The sequence below is a fragment of the Chaetodon trifascialis genome, chromosome 4 (assembly GCF_039877785.1).
Source record: "Chaetodon trifascialis isolate fChaTrf1 chromosome 4, fChaTrf1.hap1, whole genome shotgun sequence".
NCBI lineage: Eukaryota > Metazoa > Chordata > Actinopteri > Chaetodontiformes > Chaetodontidae > Chaetodon > Chaetodon trifascialis.
In genome coordinates, this window is record NC_092059.1 from 3,327,789 (window position 1) to 3,342,139 (window position 14,351).

At 47.2% G+C, this 14,351-nt stretch overlaps 1 protein-coding gene across 1 annotated transcript; it reads left to right on the plus strand.

Annotated features, from left to right (window-relative positions):
• Nucleotides 1-454: 454 nt before the first annotated feature.
• Nucleotides 455-13,686, plus strand: espnla (espin like a). The gene is made up of 11 exons (XM_070961142.1): nucleotides 455-748; nucleotides 1,285-1,475; nucleotides 3,620-3,806; nucleotides 3,894-4,076; nucleotides 4,215-4,346; nucleotides 9,474-9,650; nucleotides 9,745-9,886; nucleotides 10,019-10,191; nucleotides 10,275-10,439; nucleotides 11,365-12,314; nucleotides 12,641-13,686. The coding sequence occupies exons 1-11, from the start codon at nucleotides 455-457 to the stop codon at nucleotides 13,170-13,172; spliced, it is 3,126 nt and encodes a 1,041-aa protein (XP_070817243.1). The 3' UTR covers nucleotides 13,173-13,686.
• Nucleotides 13,687-14,351: the final 665 nt, after the last annotated feature.

The following is a 14,351-nucleotide window of genomic DNA, read 5'->3' on the forward strand; positions in this document are numbered from 1 at the left end:
GTTTATTCGTCTTCACTGAGATGAATTTTTAAAATAGTTGTAAAAAATAACACTCATTGTAATGCACCGTGCCTTGGCTCTGACTTCTCCCATTACTTAAGTTTCCGTGCTGCCTCAGCTCCCTCGTCTCCAGTGAAGCGCTGGTGCGTGTGCCAGCATATGGTCACTGCCACACAAAGGAGAGCAGGAGGCCACGAGCGGTGCGCCTCCACCCGTCTTTCATTACCTTTCTATCTGGCTGGCTCTGACCCCCTCCTCTCTCCCCAGCAGCCACGCCGGCCAGCTGGCTGCCGCTCGGGTGTCACTTTCCTGGCTCAGGAGGAAGCAATGAGTGCATGAGTGTTTTGTTATTGTATGAGAAGCTGAGCATCAGGAGGAGATGGTCACCTGCAGGGATCCAGAGGGCTGCAGGGAGCGCGCTCTGTGTGCCATAATCTGCTCATAGCAGCCAGGGATGGTGCTTCACCGGGCCATCCGGGCGGCTCGAGCCGGGGATGTGGCAGCGCTGAGGGAGCTAGCATCTTCTGGTCAACTCGCACCTGCCATCACTGATGCTCAAGGCGCGGGCCCGGCGCACCACGCAGCGAGGTGTGGGCGCCTGGAGTGCCTGCAGTTCCTGGTAAGCGAGCTGGGGCTGGCAGCCGACGCCCGGGCCCTAAACAGAGCCACGCCAGCGCACGATGCAGCAGCTACCGGACACATCCGGGAGCTGCAGTGGCTGGCAGACCAAGGAGGCTGCAACATTGAGGTAAGTTTATCCGCTGAGATCAATCTCACGCACACAGAGAAGCCACATGACCAGGCGTCCAGGTAATTCCTACCAGCTCAGTCATGTGTGAGTCTGGATTCAGGCGGTGGCTCGAGATGGTCATCTGACGGATCCCAGAGTGAGGTTACATCACTGTAAAATGCACTGTACGCTACCTTTTCATATGCATTACCAGCTGATTACATCATGTGGTGTTGACTTACTGGATGTCCATTAGGATTATGTAGTAGGTGTAATTACCTCCAGATGCCTGAGGGGAACTTTTACTGAACATTAGAGTCTACGTGTTCTCTTGTTTCTCAAAATTACTCACGTCCATTCAATATGCAGAATCCTGCTAATTGGCTCTCATAAGGATTCCCATTGTCACTTTAGAAAAGAAATGCACCTGTTTGATATCTTTATATCCTCTGTACATGTGAGTAATGAAGCCGTTTTGACATGTCTTGATGATCAGTTGTTTACAGTAGAGATGCTCAGTTTGTCTCCACTTTGATCTCTGACGTTGTCTCCAGGACAGGGACGCCGCCGGAGCCACTGCGCTCCACCTGGCTGCCCGGTTCGGCTGCGTCGATGTCATTAAGTGGCTGCTTTCTGTCGGAGGGGTGGCGGAGGTGGAGACAAACTGTGGCGCCGTACCTGCTCACTACTCTGCAGCCAGCGGCGACCTCACCTGTTTAAAGCTGCTCATCCAGCAGGCACCTGGGTGAGTTCACCGTCCTGGCTTCACTGCTGGTGGCTCCAGGGGCGGAGCTACGGGCGGGCATGAGCATGGGTTATGTCCCATATCATGAAAAACTCACTTGTTTGGGTCTCTGGTGCTGCCACACACATACAAAGTGTGAAACAAGACCGTCCGCGCTTTTTTGAGTGAGACACGGATCTCTGTCAGCACCCTGCCTGCAGCTTCCACACCAGCTTCCACACCAGCTTCCACACCAGCTTCCACACCAGCCGTTTGAATTCGGCGCTCGGTGTCTCTCCACCCAGCGCCACCTTCCCACAGATCCGCTGTTAGGTTATCGAAAGCACTGTGCTATGAATCATGTCCAGGTTGTTCTGTTATTGGCTGTAAAGAGGAGCACAAATCGCTCCATCGGCTCCCAGCCGACAGAAGAGCACCGTGGATTGAATTCATTTTTCAAGGCATGGAGGTGCATGCCATGAACTCTTTTTGGAGTTTAAAATATAGATATTCATGAATAGTAAAGGTGCATAAACTGCGTTCACATGTGTTTCCTCCACTCCAGCCATCCACTTCATTCGTGTCAGACAAGACGATTTCTCTTCCTTCAAACTCCATTTAAACTGCATGTTTAACAGCCCAGTTTATTATGATGATTATTATTATTATTATTATTATTAATAATAATAATAATAATAATAATCTGGGATTATTCTCCAAACCCCCTATTAGGTAGGTGCCGAACACTTTCTACCTTAACACAGTAGTGATGTGTCGGTCGTGTGTCGGTTTGAAGTAAACGATTGGAGCCAGAGCGCGAGCCGCTTTGGGCTTTTGTTTTGTTTTATTTTCGTTTTTTTCTCAACTTTTTTCCGTTCAAGCCGCACGTGATTGGTCAAATACTTGATGTGTGGTGGCTTCAGTGTGTGTGTGTGTGTGTGTGCGCTTCCCATCAGCCTCAGCTGTACTTTTGGTTGGTGCTTGTTAGTAAAATTTGCCAATTTGTAATCAATCATTATTTTCCTCCTCCAACACAAATGCATGTGGCTGAAGTTTTAAACCAAACCATAACTGAATTCTTTTCATATTACAGTAGTTAAGCTCCTCCACATGCGCACTCACATGCTTAAAGGAACCTGCACACCTGTTTTCACAAACATCACGAGAACAACAACAAGTGAAAAACATGACCACAGTCAGGGTGATTCTTCACAGATTCATGAACTTGTTGAACACAAATAAAACCACTGAACCTGACAGGTGATTGAATAGATGATGGTTCAGTGCAGGGTCAGACTGGAAATGTTGGGAAGCAGCTCTGCTTATTCCACTGAACTTTATCAGGCAGGTGCGACAAACACATACCTTTGGTAACCTCAGAATAAAGCGCAGCCTTGATGCTGACAGCGACTTGTGTTGACAAGTAATAATAATCTCGTTTAGACCAGACGCCCTGGAGTCTGACTGTGATGGGCGCTCCAATTAACCAATATGATAAGTGAGTGGCTGGTAGACACACTCTGTTATATGACTGTAATATGATCCCTACAGCTTTTGTGCAACTATAAGTAGGTTTCTTTGTTACTCCCAAACCGCTGTCTGATATATCTCCAGTAACTCATTATGTGAAATTATTTCTATGTAAAGTCACTTTTACAGATGATGGCTTTCTGACATGGCCTATAATTAAAAGGACTTCTGGCGTCAGGCTGCCGTCGTTCAGGGGTGTGTGTGACGCGTTGGCGGGGTCATAGCATCACATATGACCATCAGTGAGCTGTGAATAATGCATGCTGGACACAGCTGGTCATATGTCAGCCATGTGGTCGTTGAAGCACAGGACAGTATGTCAGTGTCAGCGCAGCCCCACGCTGTCTGACAGGCTCGACGGGTGAGAGCCGAAAAGGTTTTGATGTCTGTTTATGTCCTGTATGCTTCTGATGTGGAGTTTCATAAAACACACAAACCAACACGTCCAGCAGCTGGAGATGCTCTCTGTGCACCTGCTTTAGCCGAGTTGTTGTCTGTTATTCAAACTTAACAGCACGAACTCAGCTTTAGGTGCAGAAATGTGATATTTTTCCCAAAACTGACTCTGTGTTCTGAAGCATTCAATGTTCTGTTGCTCCTGACTTCTCCTGATGTTGGCGTATGTCGGCGTTCAGGTGTGTGAACCACCAGACGGTCATCGGTGCTACCCCACTCTACCTGGCCTGCCAGGAAGGACACCTGCATGTCGCTGAGCACCTGGTGAAAGACTGCGGGGCGGACGTCCACCTGAGGGCCCACGACGGCATGACCTGCCTGCATGCCGCTGCTCACATGGGCCACCAAGCTGTGGTGGAGTGGCTGGTCAGTGGAGATGCACAGAAAGTGTTTCCTGTTTATATTTGTGCTTTTTCAGTCACTGCTTTGATCCTTTTTCATTGACCCCAACAGGCGACGTGCACTGATGTCAGCCTGTCCTGCCAGGACAGAGACGGAGCGACTGCTCTGCACTTTGCTGCCAGCAGAGGGCACTATCGCATCTTGGAAAGGCTGCTCCACATGGGTTCAAAGGTCATCAAGGATTACTGGGGAGGGACCCCACTTCATGATGCTGCAGAGAATGGAGAGCTGGAGGTTGGATGCAACTTTTTCTTTAGTTTTATTTTGTTGTTTTAGTCTAATAAATAAACTGAGCTGCATTCATAAAGCACTAAGTTACACATCTTTCTGTTTCTCGACCTGCTTCACACATTGCCCTGTTCTCCTTCTCAGTGCTGTAAAATTCTGTTGGCCAATCAGGCGAACCCTACAGACCACGACATCGACGGGCTCACAGCAGCAGACTTGGCAGAGTACAACGGACACCATGAATGTGCCAGATATCTTTGTGCCATGGAGGAAAATGTAAGCTCTCTCTCACCTGCAGCATGTTTCAGTGTGCACATTTTCCTGCTCTGCGTCCCGTCTTTGTGTCTTTGTGTCCGCGCTGCCCCAGCTGTTTACTTTGGCATGAAAATCAAAGCTAATTTGTGAGTACGGTCAACAGCACACATCTGGAAGATCTTGGAGCCTCGGTGAATCATTTTCTTAATTTGTGACATGAATTTCATGCAGGTCAAGCCTGTCCTTCTCCAGCGCTGTTCTCTCCCACTCAGCCTGATTGCTCTGCTCTCAGTTTAAGAGGAGGAAGAAAGTGGAGGATGGTGGCTTTTGTGTTTAATAAGGCATTACATGTGAGGATGCCGTGAGTGCAGCGGGAGATTCTTCCTTCTCGGTTGGCCACGAGGACTCTTTTGTTTTGTGTGGAAAGCACGACACTGCTTAGTGTGATTGATGAATATTTTAGTGCTAACATCTTGTTTGTGCTGGTGCTGCCTGTTCAAGTCAGGGGTCAGTGCAGTAAAAACTGGCCAGCATTTAACTTGAATAGTCAGTTTGCTGTATGCAAGCCTCTTTACATCTTGATTTATTTGTTTTTCTTTTAAATAGCTGCATAATGACTCGGTTTAGAGGGATCCAGTTGATACCAATACTGTAATTCCATCTCGTGGAGCTGATTTTAAACAGGCTGCAGAGGATACTGTCTGTGGGGAGCTCTCATTCAGCAGACTTGTTGAACCTTAAAGTCTCATACTGTAGCTGTCCACCGGCGGCCTGTTGTTGTGTCTCCCATCACACTTCACTCGCCGACAGACTACACAACGATGTACACAGAGTAACGAAAGCTGTCGGCCAATAGAAGCCATGAATAAGTCAGCAGAGAAGAGCAGCACTCATACAGGAAGAGGATGATGATAGGGAGGCAGCGAGGCGTTGCTGCCGAGCTCCCCCTTCAGAAATAATCCTCCCATCCACAATGGAGAGCTAATTAGCGCAGGGGCCGCTGCGACGTCGAACGCAGCCGGAGCCGCCGCCAGCTAAGGGCCTATCAGTTACCCCTCTCCAGAGGCTCAGGTGCAGGGCCCAGGGGCTGAGCCCGTTATGAGATCCACGAGCTTAAGTTTCAGCGTTTTCACCATTCTGATGCCTGGAACCGGCAACTCTATCCCTCTGTGGACTCGGAGAGCAGGATGTCAGTGGCTTCAAACACACGTTTGATTGTCTGTCATGTTTTTTCCAGGGTCTTGGGAGCGCTATGATTGTCACCTCTGGATACTGTGCAACGCTGGTAGCAGGCAAAGTGATGTATCGTGTTTCTTGGCAATGTGTGAGCTGGAGTCCTGATGTGAACAAAGGGGTCAGCTGGTGGAGAACCTGGAACAGCACTTAATTGATTTGAATCCTCATAATATTTGGAGAGCAGATGCTTTGAAACCTGCTGATCCAGAGATGAGCTGCACAAGTAGACATGCTTTAATTACATCTGTGGTGGTGTTTTAGGTTTGTAAAGCGCCGCGTAGATCACAGGTTTCATCGCTTCTTAAGTGTCAGTCAGATAATCTCATTTCCGAGCTGCGGCCTAAATGGGCTGAGGCGCTGACCGGGGTGAGCGGCGAGGTCAGGCTCGCTCGGCGCTGTCGACCGCTCGCCCTCAGCGTGCATCTCAGGAACAGCTGCAGTCAAATAAACTGTGTGGCGTGAGGTTTACTTCACACACATTTGTGGCTTTTGCTCTCCATTCACAGCAATCGGGCCAGAGATGCTGTTGTTTGAGAGCGGTATTTTTAGAATACTTGGAAAAGGAAACACGCTGTCATCTAATTCATCACTGTGTGTTTTCAGGACATTGTCAAAAGTTCTGCTTTGTTTTTTGCCGGGAGAAACAAAACACATGCTTTTATAGCTTTTTGCATACGCGCATAATAAACACGCAGTCGACATTTTCAGCAGAGCTGTGGCTGCAGAGCTGCAACCATCGGCTGCTTGATCAACAGAAAGTTCACTTGATAAACAATCAATCATTTAAATGGTGTTTTGACTGAAACACTCACTGGTTTTTGGCTGCTCAGGTGTGAATATTTGCAGAGTTTCTTGTCTTTTATGACAGTTACAGCATGTGTTGCTTGGCCTGTAGGAGATGGTGAAGGACATTTTGTACCACTCTAACATTTCATGATTAATCAATAGACAAATCAGCAGTTGTGATGATTGTTAGTTGCAGCCCTGAATGACGTCTTTCAAACTGTTTTTCCAGCTAAGATGCTGGAATGGATGGATGACGTTGATGTCCATCAGGAAATTGGTGAATTAGTGGACGGTTTCAGTCGTCAAACGCTGGAAAATGTGGCCACGGCTCGTCACAGCGCTCTGTTTGTTGTTGTCAGCGTTTCCACATTAACAGTCAGACCCGTCCACTCAAGCTTTCGGTGTCACATTGTGTTTCCACTGTCACATTTTCTGCCCCCACCCTCACAATAAAAACAGCCTGATGAATTAGCTCCATTCAATTGTCCCAAGTGGAAAAAGCGGCTGCGTGGATAAAATGTCTCTTTTCCAGCTGCTTTGACAAGTCTTCCGCTGATACCTCCCTTCGTGCAACAACATGCCCGTTGGTTTGTCCGTGCATTAGTGACATTACCGGCCATCCTATCCTTTCCCTTAATTATTAACAGCATTCTCCGATCAGAGTTTATTGTTTATTGCCTGCCGGTCCTTGGCCACTGGCAGACATGCTGATGATGGTGTCAAACGAGTGGTTGGTGATCTTCCGATAGTGTCACATCTTCAACTCGGAGCGGCCGCCCCGGATACCCGGCCGCACGAGTCGCTGCTTCTGGAGTTTCATTGTACGGTGAGGTCGCACCGGTGTGCACCGGGACAGCTCCCAAAGTCAAGGTTAGTCAGTTTTAGGTCAGTTTATTCAGCGTTTTCACTGTCAGTTGTTCTTCCTCTGCTGCCTTTGCTTGTTTGTGCTCCTCTTTGTGCTTCAGTACATTATTTTTCTTTGAGCATTTGTTCATAAGTAAGTGACCGGACAGGCTGAGTAATTATTTTTGTAAAATGAAAGGCATCTTTTGTAAGTTCTGTTAAAGAGGGCCGAGCTGGCAGATGTTTTGGCAGTGTTTTACCAATTTTCTGATCAGTTGCGGCCTCTTACGGTCAGGCATGACTAATACTCCAGGCTCATGACCTGAATATACATAGTATGTTGTCATTGTTGATTTTTGCAAATTGGACATGAATTTCCTTCCTTTTTTTTATCTTCACTGTTTCGAGATATTGTTTTCAGATCCAGTAGTTGTTAAAAAAGAAGCTGTGAGTGCTGTGAGTCAGCAGTTAGCCTCTCATGCCTTCGCCTCCCTGCAGGAAACCTGAGAGTATTTTAACATGTGAGTGGACATGTATTTACACTATAGTGTTCTGTGTATAATGTACACCCGCTGTATACATTCCACAATGCAATTTATCACCAAGAAGGTGACCGTTTCACCTGGAAGCAGCTTTTTTTAATGATTGATTTCAGAGCGCAGAATTACAGGACATGTTTTTTAAATCCACACGGCGCTCTGAAGCGCTTCAGCTCTCTCACGGCTCGACCCACAGGGACCGCAGATTACTGCCGCTGCGTGTTTGACAATGAGACAGCGCTGAGTAGCTGTTTCTTAACTCTTGGCTCCTAATCTGTAGTGATCGGCCTCTTTGTGGTCTTTGATAGAGGGAGAGTGGATGCAGGCCAGAACAGGGCTCGGCTATCTATATCTGCGTGGCAACAGTGATGGGGTGCTGATGAAAACCAAATGCTCTCTGGCCACTGGGTCTAATTAAACACACACACAAGGACCGGTTCATCATAGCTTTTAGGACATTGAACTGTTACGAGAAGGGTCACAAAGGAATCGGGCTCCCCCCTCCCCGTTTCCCAGCCCCCTTGTTTATCTATTTATGGATTGCACAACTTCGGGGAAGTTTATTCCTCCGCCTGAGCAGTGTCACAGCATATTTCGTGCTGCTCGACATCAAAGTGCCGTGCGAGAGGAAATGGCAAGGACCACCTCATGGACGCAAAGCACAACAGCATGCAGCAGCACATTAGGGCTGCCTTTGATGTTTTGGTTACTAATAATGTCCTCGGAGAGCTGAATTTGATATGCATTCTGCATGGAGTGCATTAGGACAATGCAGGTTCATTAAAGGGGATCTAAATGTTTCCATACATCCTACATCCTCCGCAGAGTGGTGTGAAATGCTGCCAATTATTCGAGGTTGCTTACTATCGTGAGTTTGTTGTGTTCCTTTGTCTTTCTTAGATGTCTTCAGGCTTTCTGATGTTTTGATTTGTTAATTTCAATCTAGACATTCTAACTGAATCACTTTAGTCTGTTTGTTTGTGGCTTTTTTAGAATGAAGGAACGGTTTCATCGGCATAACCCACATTTTTGATAGCTTCTAAAACAACAAACTCAGCCTGAGCCAACCCTGAAAATGTACAAAAGCTTTTTTTGTATCTCAGCTCGTTTTTCACAGTCTGAGTCCAGACTATCAGCTTATCGTTGTAAGGCTGTACAGTGTTCAGAAAGTAATGAGTCAGCGGGCCGGATTCGATTCCAGCCCAAGGCCCTTTGCCGCATGTCACCCCGTCTCGCCTCCTGCCTTCCTGTCTCTCCATCTAAATGAAGCAGAAAAGGCTAATAACAGTGTCACTAATGAAAGTCACGGTGCTGACTACTAAAAAAAACTGTATTTCTGTGTCCCAGTTTACAGTTTTTCTTCAATTATTTGATGCAGATTTCACTCAGGAAGCTTGGTTTGGAAAACCCAGAGTTCAGATGTCGCTGAGAGTCTGCCGCCTACAATAATCTTAATCTTGCTCACACTGAAAAGAAATCTGATTCTGCCGTGTGTCGCCTCATTCACTGTGTGAATCAGCCATGAACTCACATGTAAAGAGACAAACCAGGCTGGTGTTTGCTTAAAAATGATAGAAGCAAAGAGCATTTGTGTTTGAATGATAGCTGGGAAAATCTATGAGGCGTCAGTGTGAGGTTCCATCAGTATCATCACATTTACAGATATCTCAGATCTCAGATCAGATTTTGTTATTTTACATCTAGTTTCAGGTCTTAAGTTGTATTAAATGTGACTCTGATGCAGTATTTGCAGGCAGCCTGTGCAGATAAGCCCATCCAGGTAACTGCTCCGGTGCAGGAGGAGGTGAAGGTGAAGCCGGCTGTGTTGTTGCAGCGCAGCAGGGAGGAGGACTACTACGGCTGCCTGAGTGACACATGCAGGGACAGCTGCAGCAGTGACACATCCATGGACAGTTTAAAGGTACTCACTGAGGCTTTCACCATGTGTCTTCACTGTTTCTTGTAATAGTCCAAAGCAACTGGACCGTGTCTCTGTTTTTTTTGGTTCAAATTAGCAACCAGAGAGCGAGGAGTCCCCACAGGCGAGATACCCTCAGCCCCCTCCTGCACCTCCTTCACCTTCTGCCTCGTCCACGCCCGCCCAGCCGGCGAATAAGGCTGTCAGCAGAATCGAGCAGGTTCAAATCGCAACATCTGGTGAGAAAAACATGTCTGTTTATCGGACTGAATCACTCTTTTACTCCAAACAAAGCAACAAACTGTTACTGTATGAAGTGGTTACTGGAAGTCGCTGCTCAGTGGAAAAAAAGATTCTGATTTGTGTTTCAGTTATCAAAGGTTTCAATCAGCCCAAGGCCACTGGGAGGGAGATAACTGTCTCGGCCGATAGGACCATGTTGCCTGATGCAAACCTCCTGGCCGAAAGAAAACTTCTTGGCGACATGAAGTCCATTAAATCCTTGAAACAGTCCGGGCTGTCAGGAGTTTTCACCGGGCATGCAGTAAGTGCAATAAGCTTTCTCGTTTTGTACATCTTTCCTTTGCAGGTTCCCCTTCCTGTTGCTAAAATTCAGTATCTGTGCAGAACAAGATGGTGGTCCTGCCCACCGAGGAGGCCAACCTGTCGGACATCGACTACCTGGTGCCCACTCACGACGAGCGAGGCCGTCCCATTGCTGAGTGGAAGAGGCAAGTCATGGTGAGACAGCTGCAGGCCAGGCTGCTGGATGAGGAGGATCAGAGGAGGAAGGTAACGTCTCTCCAAAGATTCAACAGGGTCACAGCTTTAATGGTCTCAAATCCTACAAATCTGATGTGCTAACAGAGGTAATGTGGGCTTGGATCTGTGAATTACAGAAACAATACTCTAAATCTAGCCTCAGTGCAGTTCACATCATGATCAGTGTTAGCTGCACTATCTTAGTCTGGCAATCAGTGTGAGTCTGTGGAGTCCAGCAGACACATGTTCGATCAATCAACAGAGCTGTGGAGAGCGCGTCCGTGACGATGTGACGCTGCGAATGGGAAACAAACGGCTGAAGGATAACACACTCAGATGCAGCCTCTTCATCGTTAATGCTTGAGGCCGACTCTTCGACATATCTTGTACTTCTTTCGCAGTCGACAGATAGAAAATGAGGCTCGTTCTGCACCAGCGTGACTCATGTTTCACTGCTTTAGGTGGAGACTCTCCAGAACAGCTGCTGTATTTTTCCACTGTCACAATCAGCCAAAACAATTTGTCGATTAATTGATTAGTCAACTCAGAGAAAATTAACTATTTTGATAACTGATTAATCGTTTGCAGCCCAAAAAAAGTGCGTTAGGTGTTGTACAAACTGCTTCGAACCGAGACCCTTCTAAACTAATGCTTGTTGAGTGTAAGCAGACCACAATGAGCAAAGCAAAACCTGCGGTCTTATTTTGTGATGCTATTCTAAATCTGCATTACTGCACATTTGAAAAACACTTGGAAATTCCATCATCGTTTACTTTTAATTGCATATAACAAATCACTGAAGACATAACACATTGCTAGTCGGGTCATATTTTTGAGGTTTGGATCGCAGTTTTACTATATCATTACTCTTTTCCTCTCACGCCTGAGCCATTTGAAATGCTAGAAAAACGTTGAATGTGACATCCTGCATGTTTATCTGCCTCTTCTCTTACAGGAAAATGGGAACAGATATGCCAAAGTCAGCTGGAGGTACTCCCAAGCCCACAATGCCATCCTGGGGCCCTCTGGTGAGCTGCTGGCTGAGGATGACCTCATCTATCTGGAGCAGCAGATTGCCAACGTGTCCATGCAGAGGAACTGCGAAGGCTACGAGCTGGAGCTGGCTCGGCTAGCCGAGGAGCTCAGGCACATCCTGCCGGCCCCCATAGTGAACATCACCGTCAACACGCAGTTCAGAAACTTCTCCAGTCAAGTCCCTCTGCCCGTGTGGTGCGGCCGCATCTCGGGCATCGTGAAGAGCATGTCTCTGCTCATGACCAATCTGACAGACCAGCCCTACTGCAAGATGCCCAACACCGACCTGATCACCGTGTTCTCTCAGACGCCAGAAAGACAGAACTCCACCCGGGGACGCAGGGAGAGGATAGAGGATGAGATCCATCAGTTCGGAGTGTCTGTAAGGACTCTGAAGTCTAATTTTGAGGCTCAGAACTCACCTTTGTCGGGTCCGCCGGAGGAGCCCGTCGTTTTGAGTTCTTCCACGCAGCTCGAGGCCACAGAGTCGGGCGAGCAGCTCAGAGTGTCGAGCCCGGCCCCAGAAACAGACCAGAACAGTGACTCCGGCATCGACTACGATGAAAATGTTGCAGATGTGCTCGAGTCCACCAGCCTCAGAAAGGAGCGCATAGTCGTGCTGTTCCTGGGCCACTGGAAGAAGTCCGCCTACACGGTCACGCTGAAGAGCAAGGACGCAGCAGAGAGAAAGATGAGTGGCGGGAGCCCGTCAATGGGCGGCAAAGCCGGGTCGGGCGGCGTGGAGAGCGCCCAGTCGAAGATGATGAACAGCTCTCTGGGACATTTCTTCAAGCAGAGGAGTGCTGTCAACAAGATGCTGGGGAACTGGAGGAGCATGATCTCCAGCGTGCCGTCCAGACAGATCCGCAGGTAGAGCCGCCGTCCACGTTTTCAGCAGAATGTCTCCATGTCAGGTGGCACCGGTGCAGCATCAATCTCCACCTGCACTGCTCACGTTATGCCACTCAGAGCAGTTTATCATGCTATGGCTTGAGCAGTGTAAAACTTTGGTTTGAAATGCTGCTGAAATGATTAGAAATCCATTAGTAGACTGACAGAAAATTAATCAGTTTTGAAAATCTTTTAATCACTGAAGTCTTTTAGTGAGGAAGAACTCCAGATATTTGGTGGAGATTAGAGTCTTTAGTCGCAGCCCAGCACATACACCTTGAATAACCACGCCGTGTGATCCGCAGGCTCCACAGGCAGCAGGCCCTGTACTCCCCGGAGCAGTTCCTGCCTCGTCTGGACGGTGTGCCGGTGGACTACGACAGCCTGACGCTGGACCTCTTCATGCTGGGCTACTTTCACATCCTGGAGTTGGAGCTGCCCGTGGACGAACGCAAAATGAGGCACCTGCTGTGCTTTGAGGTGTTCGACCACGTGGGGAGCTTCCCCTGGGAGCTGGTCCGGGACTTCCATAAGGCTGTCATACAGGACATCGAGGCCGGGAACCGCGAGTGGAAGGACGGCTTTGAGGACATGAAGATCAAGTTCTTCGGAAACGCCGTGAGTCAGTCTGAAAGCACTGTGGAAGCGGTGAAACATAGCCTCCCAGAGGTTAGACAGGTCCCCAAAGTCATAGTGCAGACGCCCACGCCTGATGAGGGGATGCTGCACTCTGGAACAGACATTTCCAGTTTTAGCAACGAAGAGATTTGTAAATACATCGACCGCAGTTTTGCTTTCTGGAAAGAGAAAGAGGCCGAGATTTTTGATTTTGAGTAGCTGCTCGTGTCATGTTTTTTAATATTTTTTATTGTTTGTATGTTTGTTTAGATGACATTAGGGCTGGATCTCGAACCTAGATACCGTTTGAGTTGTGGATTGAATTGCTGTAATTGTAAACTATCAAGTACTGAAGGCGAACACAGAACGCTCATCCAGATTCTGAGCCCTGTTTACTTATTTGATCAGATGTTGGTTATGATTTTGTTAATTTTATACTGTATTTTATTGTGTTAAAACTCCAATTGTACTTTGTTGTGAAGTCTTAAACAGAAATGGTCAAAAAACATGTTTATATACAGTAATACTGGATATTTGGTAGATATTTTGGTACTGCTTTTCAAACTCAGGTACCATCCCCAGCGTTACTGTAAAAGTATTTTCCTGAGAGTCAACATTTTTGTTTTGAGATTAATTATTATTTTTTAATTTGGTTAGAAAGCAGCGAAATATTCCCTGGCAGAAGGACCAGTTCTGGCATCATTACAGAATAAATCAGATACTGTGCAATTTCATCAACTTGAATGTGATTATTGATTATTTCCTTCTTGTGACGACTTCACTGACTACATCTTTATTAATTTCTTACCCTTTTGAAGGCACTTTTAATCAAAGCTCATATTTTGACCTCTCTGCAGACGTGCAGCATTGTGTCTCTCATAGCTTTATTATGAGTTGATCATTGTAACGTACAGCATACTGCATCATTTATCTCTTTGCTAGCTTTCAGGCCTGTTGAGAAAATGCTAAACATGTGCCTGTAACAGCAGCTGCGGGTCCCATGTATGTTGTTTGGAATCTGACTGCAGCACGGAGTCACTGTCGCTCCTAAAAATACCCGAACGACAGGCAGCCCGTCCTCAGTGACTTGGCAGAAGCTTTCCGCCATGCTACCCACTCCATGTTGATCCAGCCAGCTGCTCAGCTGCTAACCGCTTTTTTACTGGAAGGATGAGCCATTATTTCCACTCTCTGCTTCTGTGGTGAGTTTGTTGTTGGTTACTTATTTGGTTTTATAGTATTTGGTGACAGCAAATGTCATTTGTTGTTGGGTTCAGAGATTAGAGCTGTACTGTTACACGGCGTACTGACCGTGAGCCAAAAGCACTCTGTAGTCCTTCTGACGACGCATGATGCCACACTTAAGATGTTGTTTTCTAACCTTAGAAACTTAGAGTC

Excerpts from the sequence above, each read along its gene's own strand:
- espnla (XM_070961142.1), top strand. The coding sequence starts at position 455 with ATGGTGCTTCACCGGGCCATCCGGGCGGCTCGAGCCGGGGATGTGGCA. Across the intron at positions 10,192-10,274 it reads GAGTTTTCACCGGGCATGCA|AACAAGATGGTGGTCCTGCC; the intron begins GTAAGTGCAATA and ends GTATCTGTGCAG. Across the intron at positions 10,440-11,364 it reads AGGAGGATCAGAGGAGGAAG|GAAAATGGGAACAGATATGC; the intron begins GTAACGTCTCTC and ends CTTCTCTTACAG.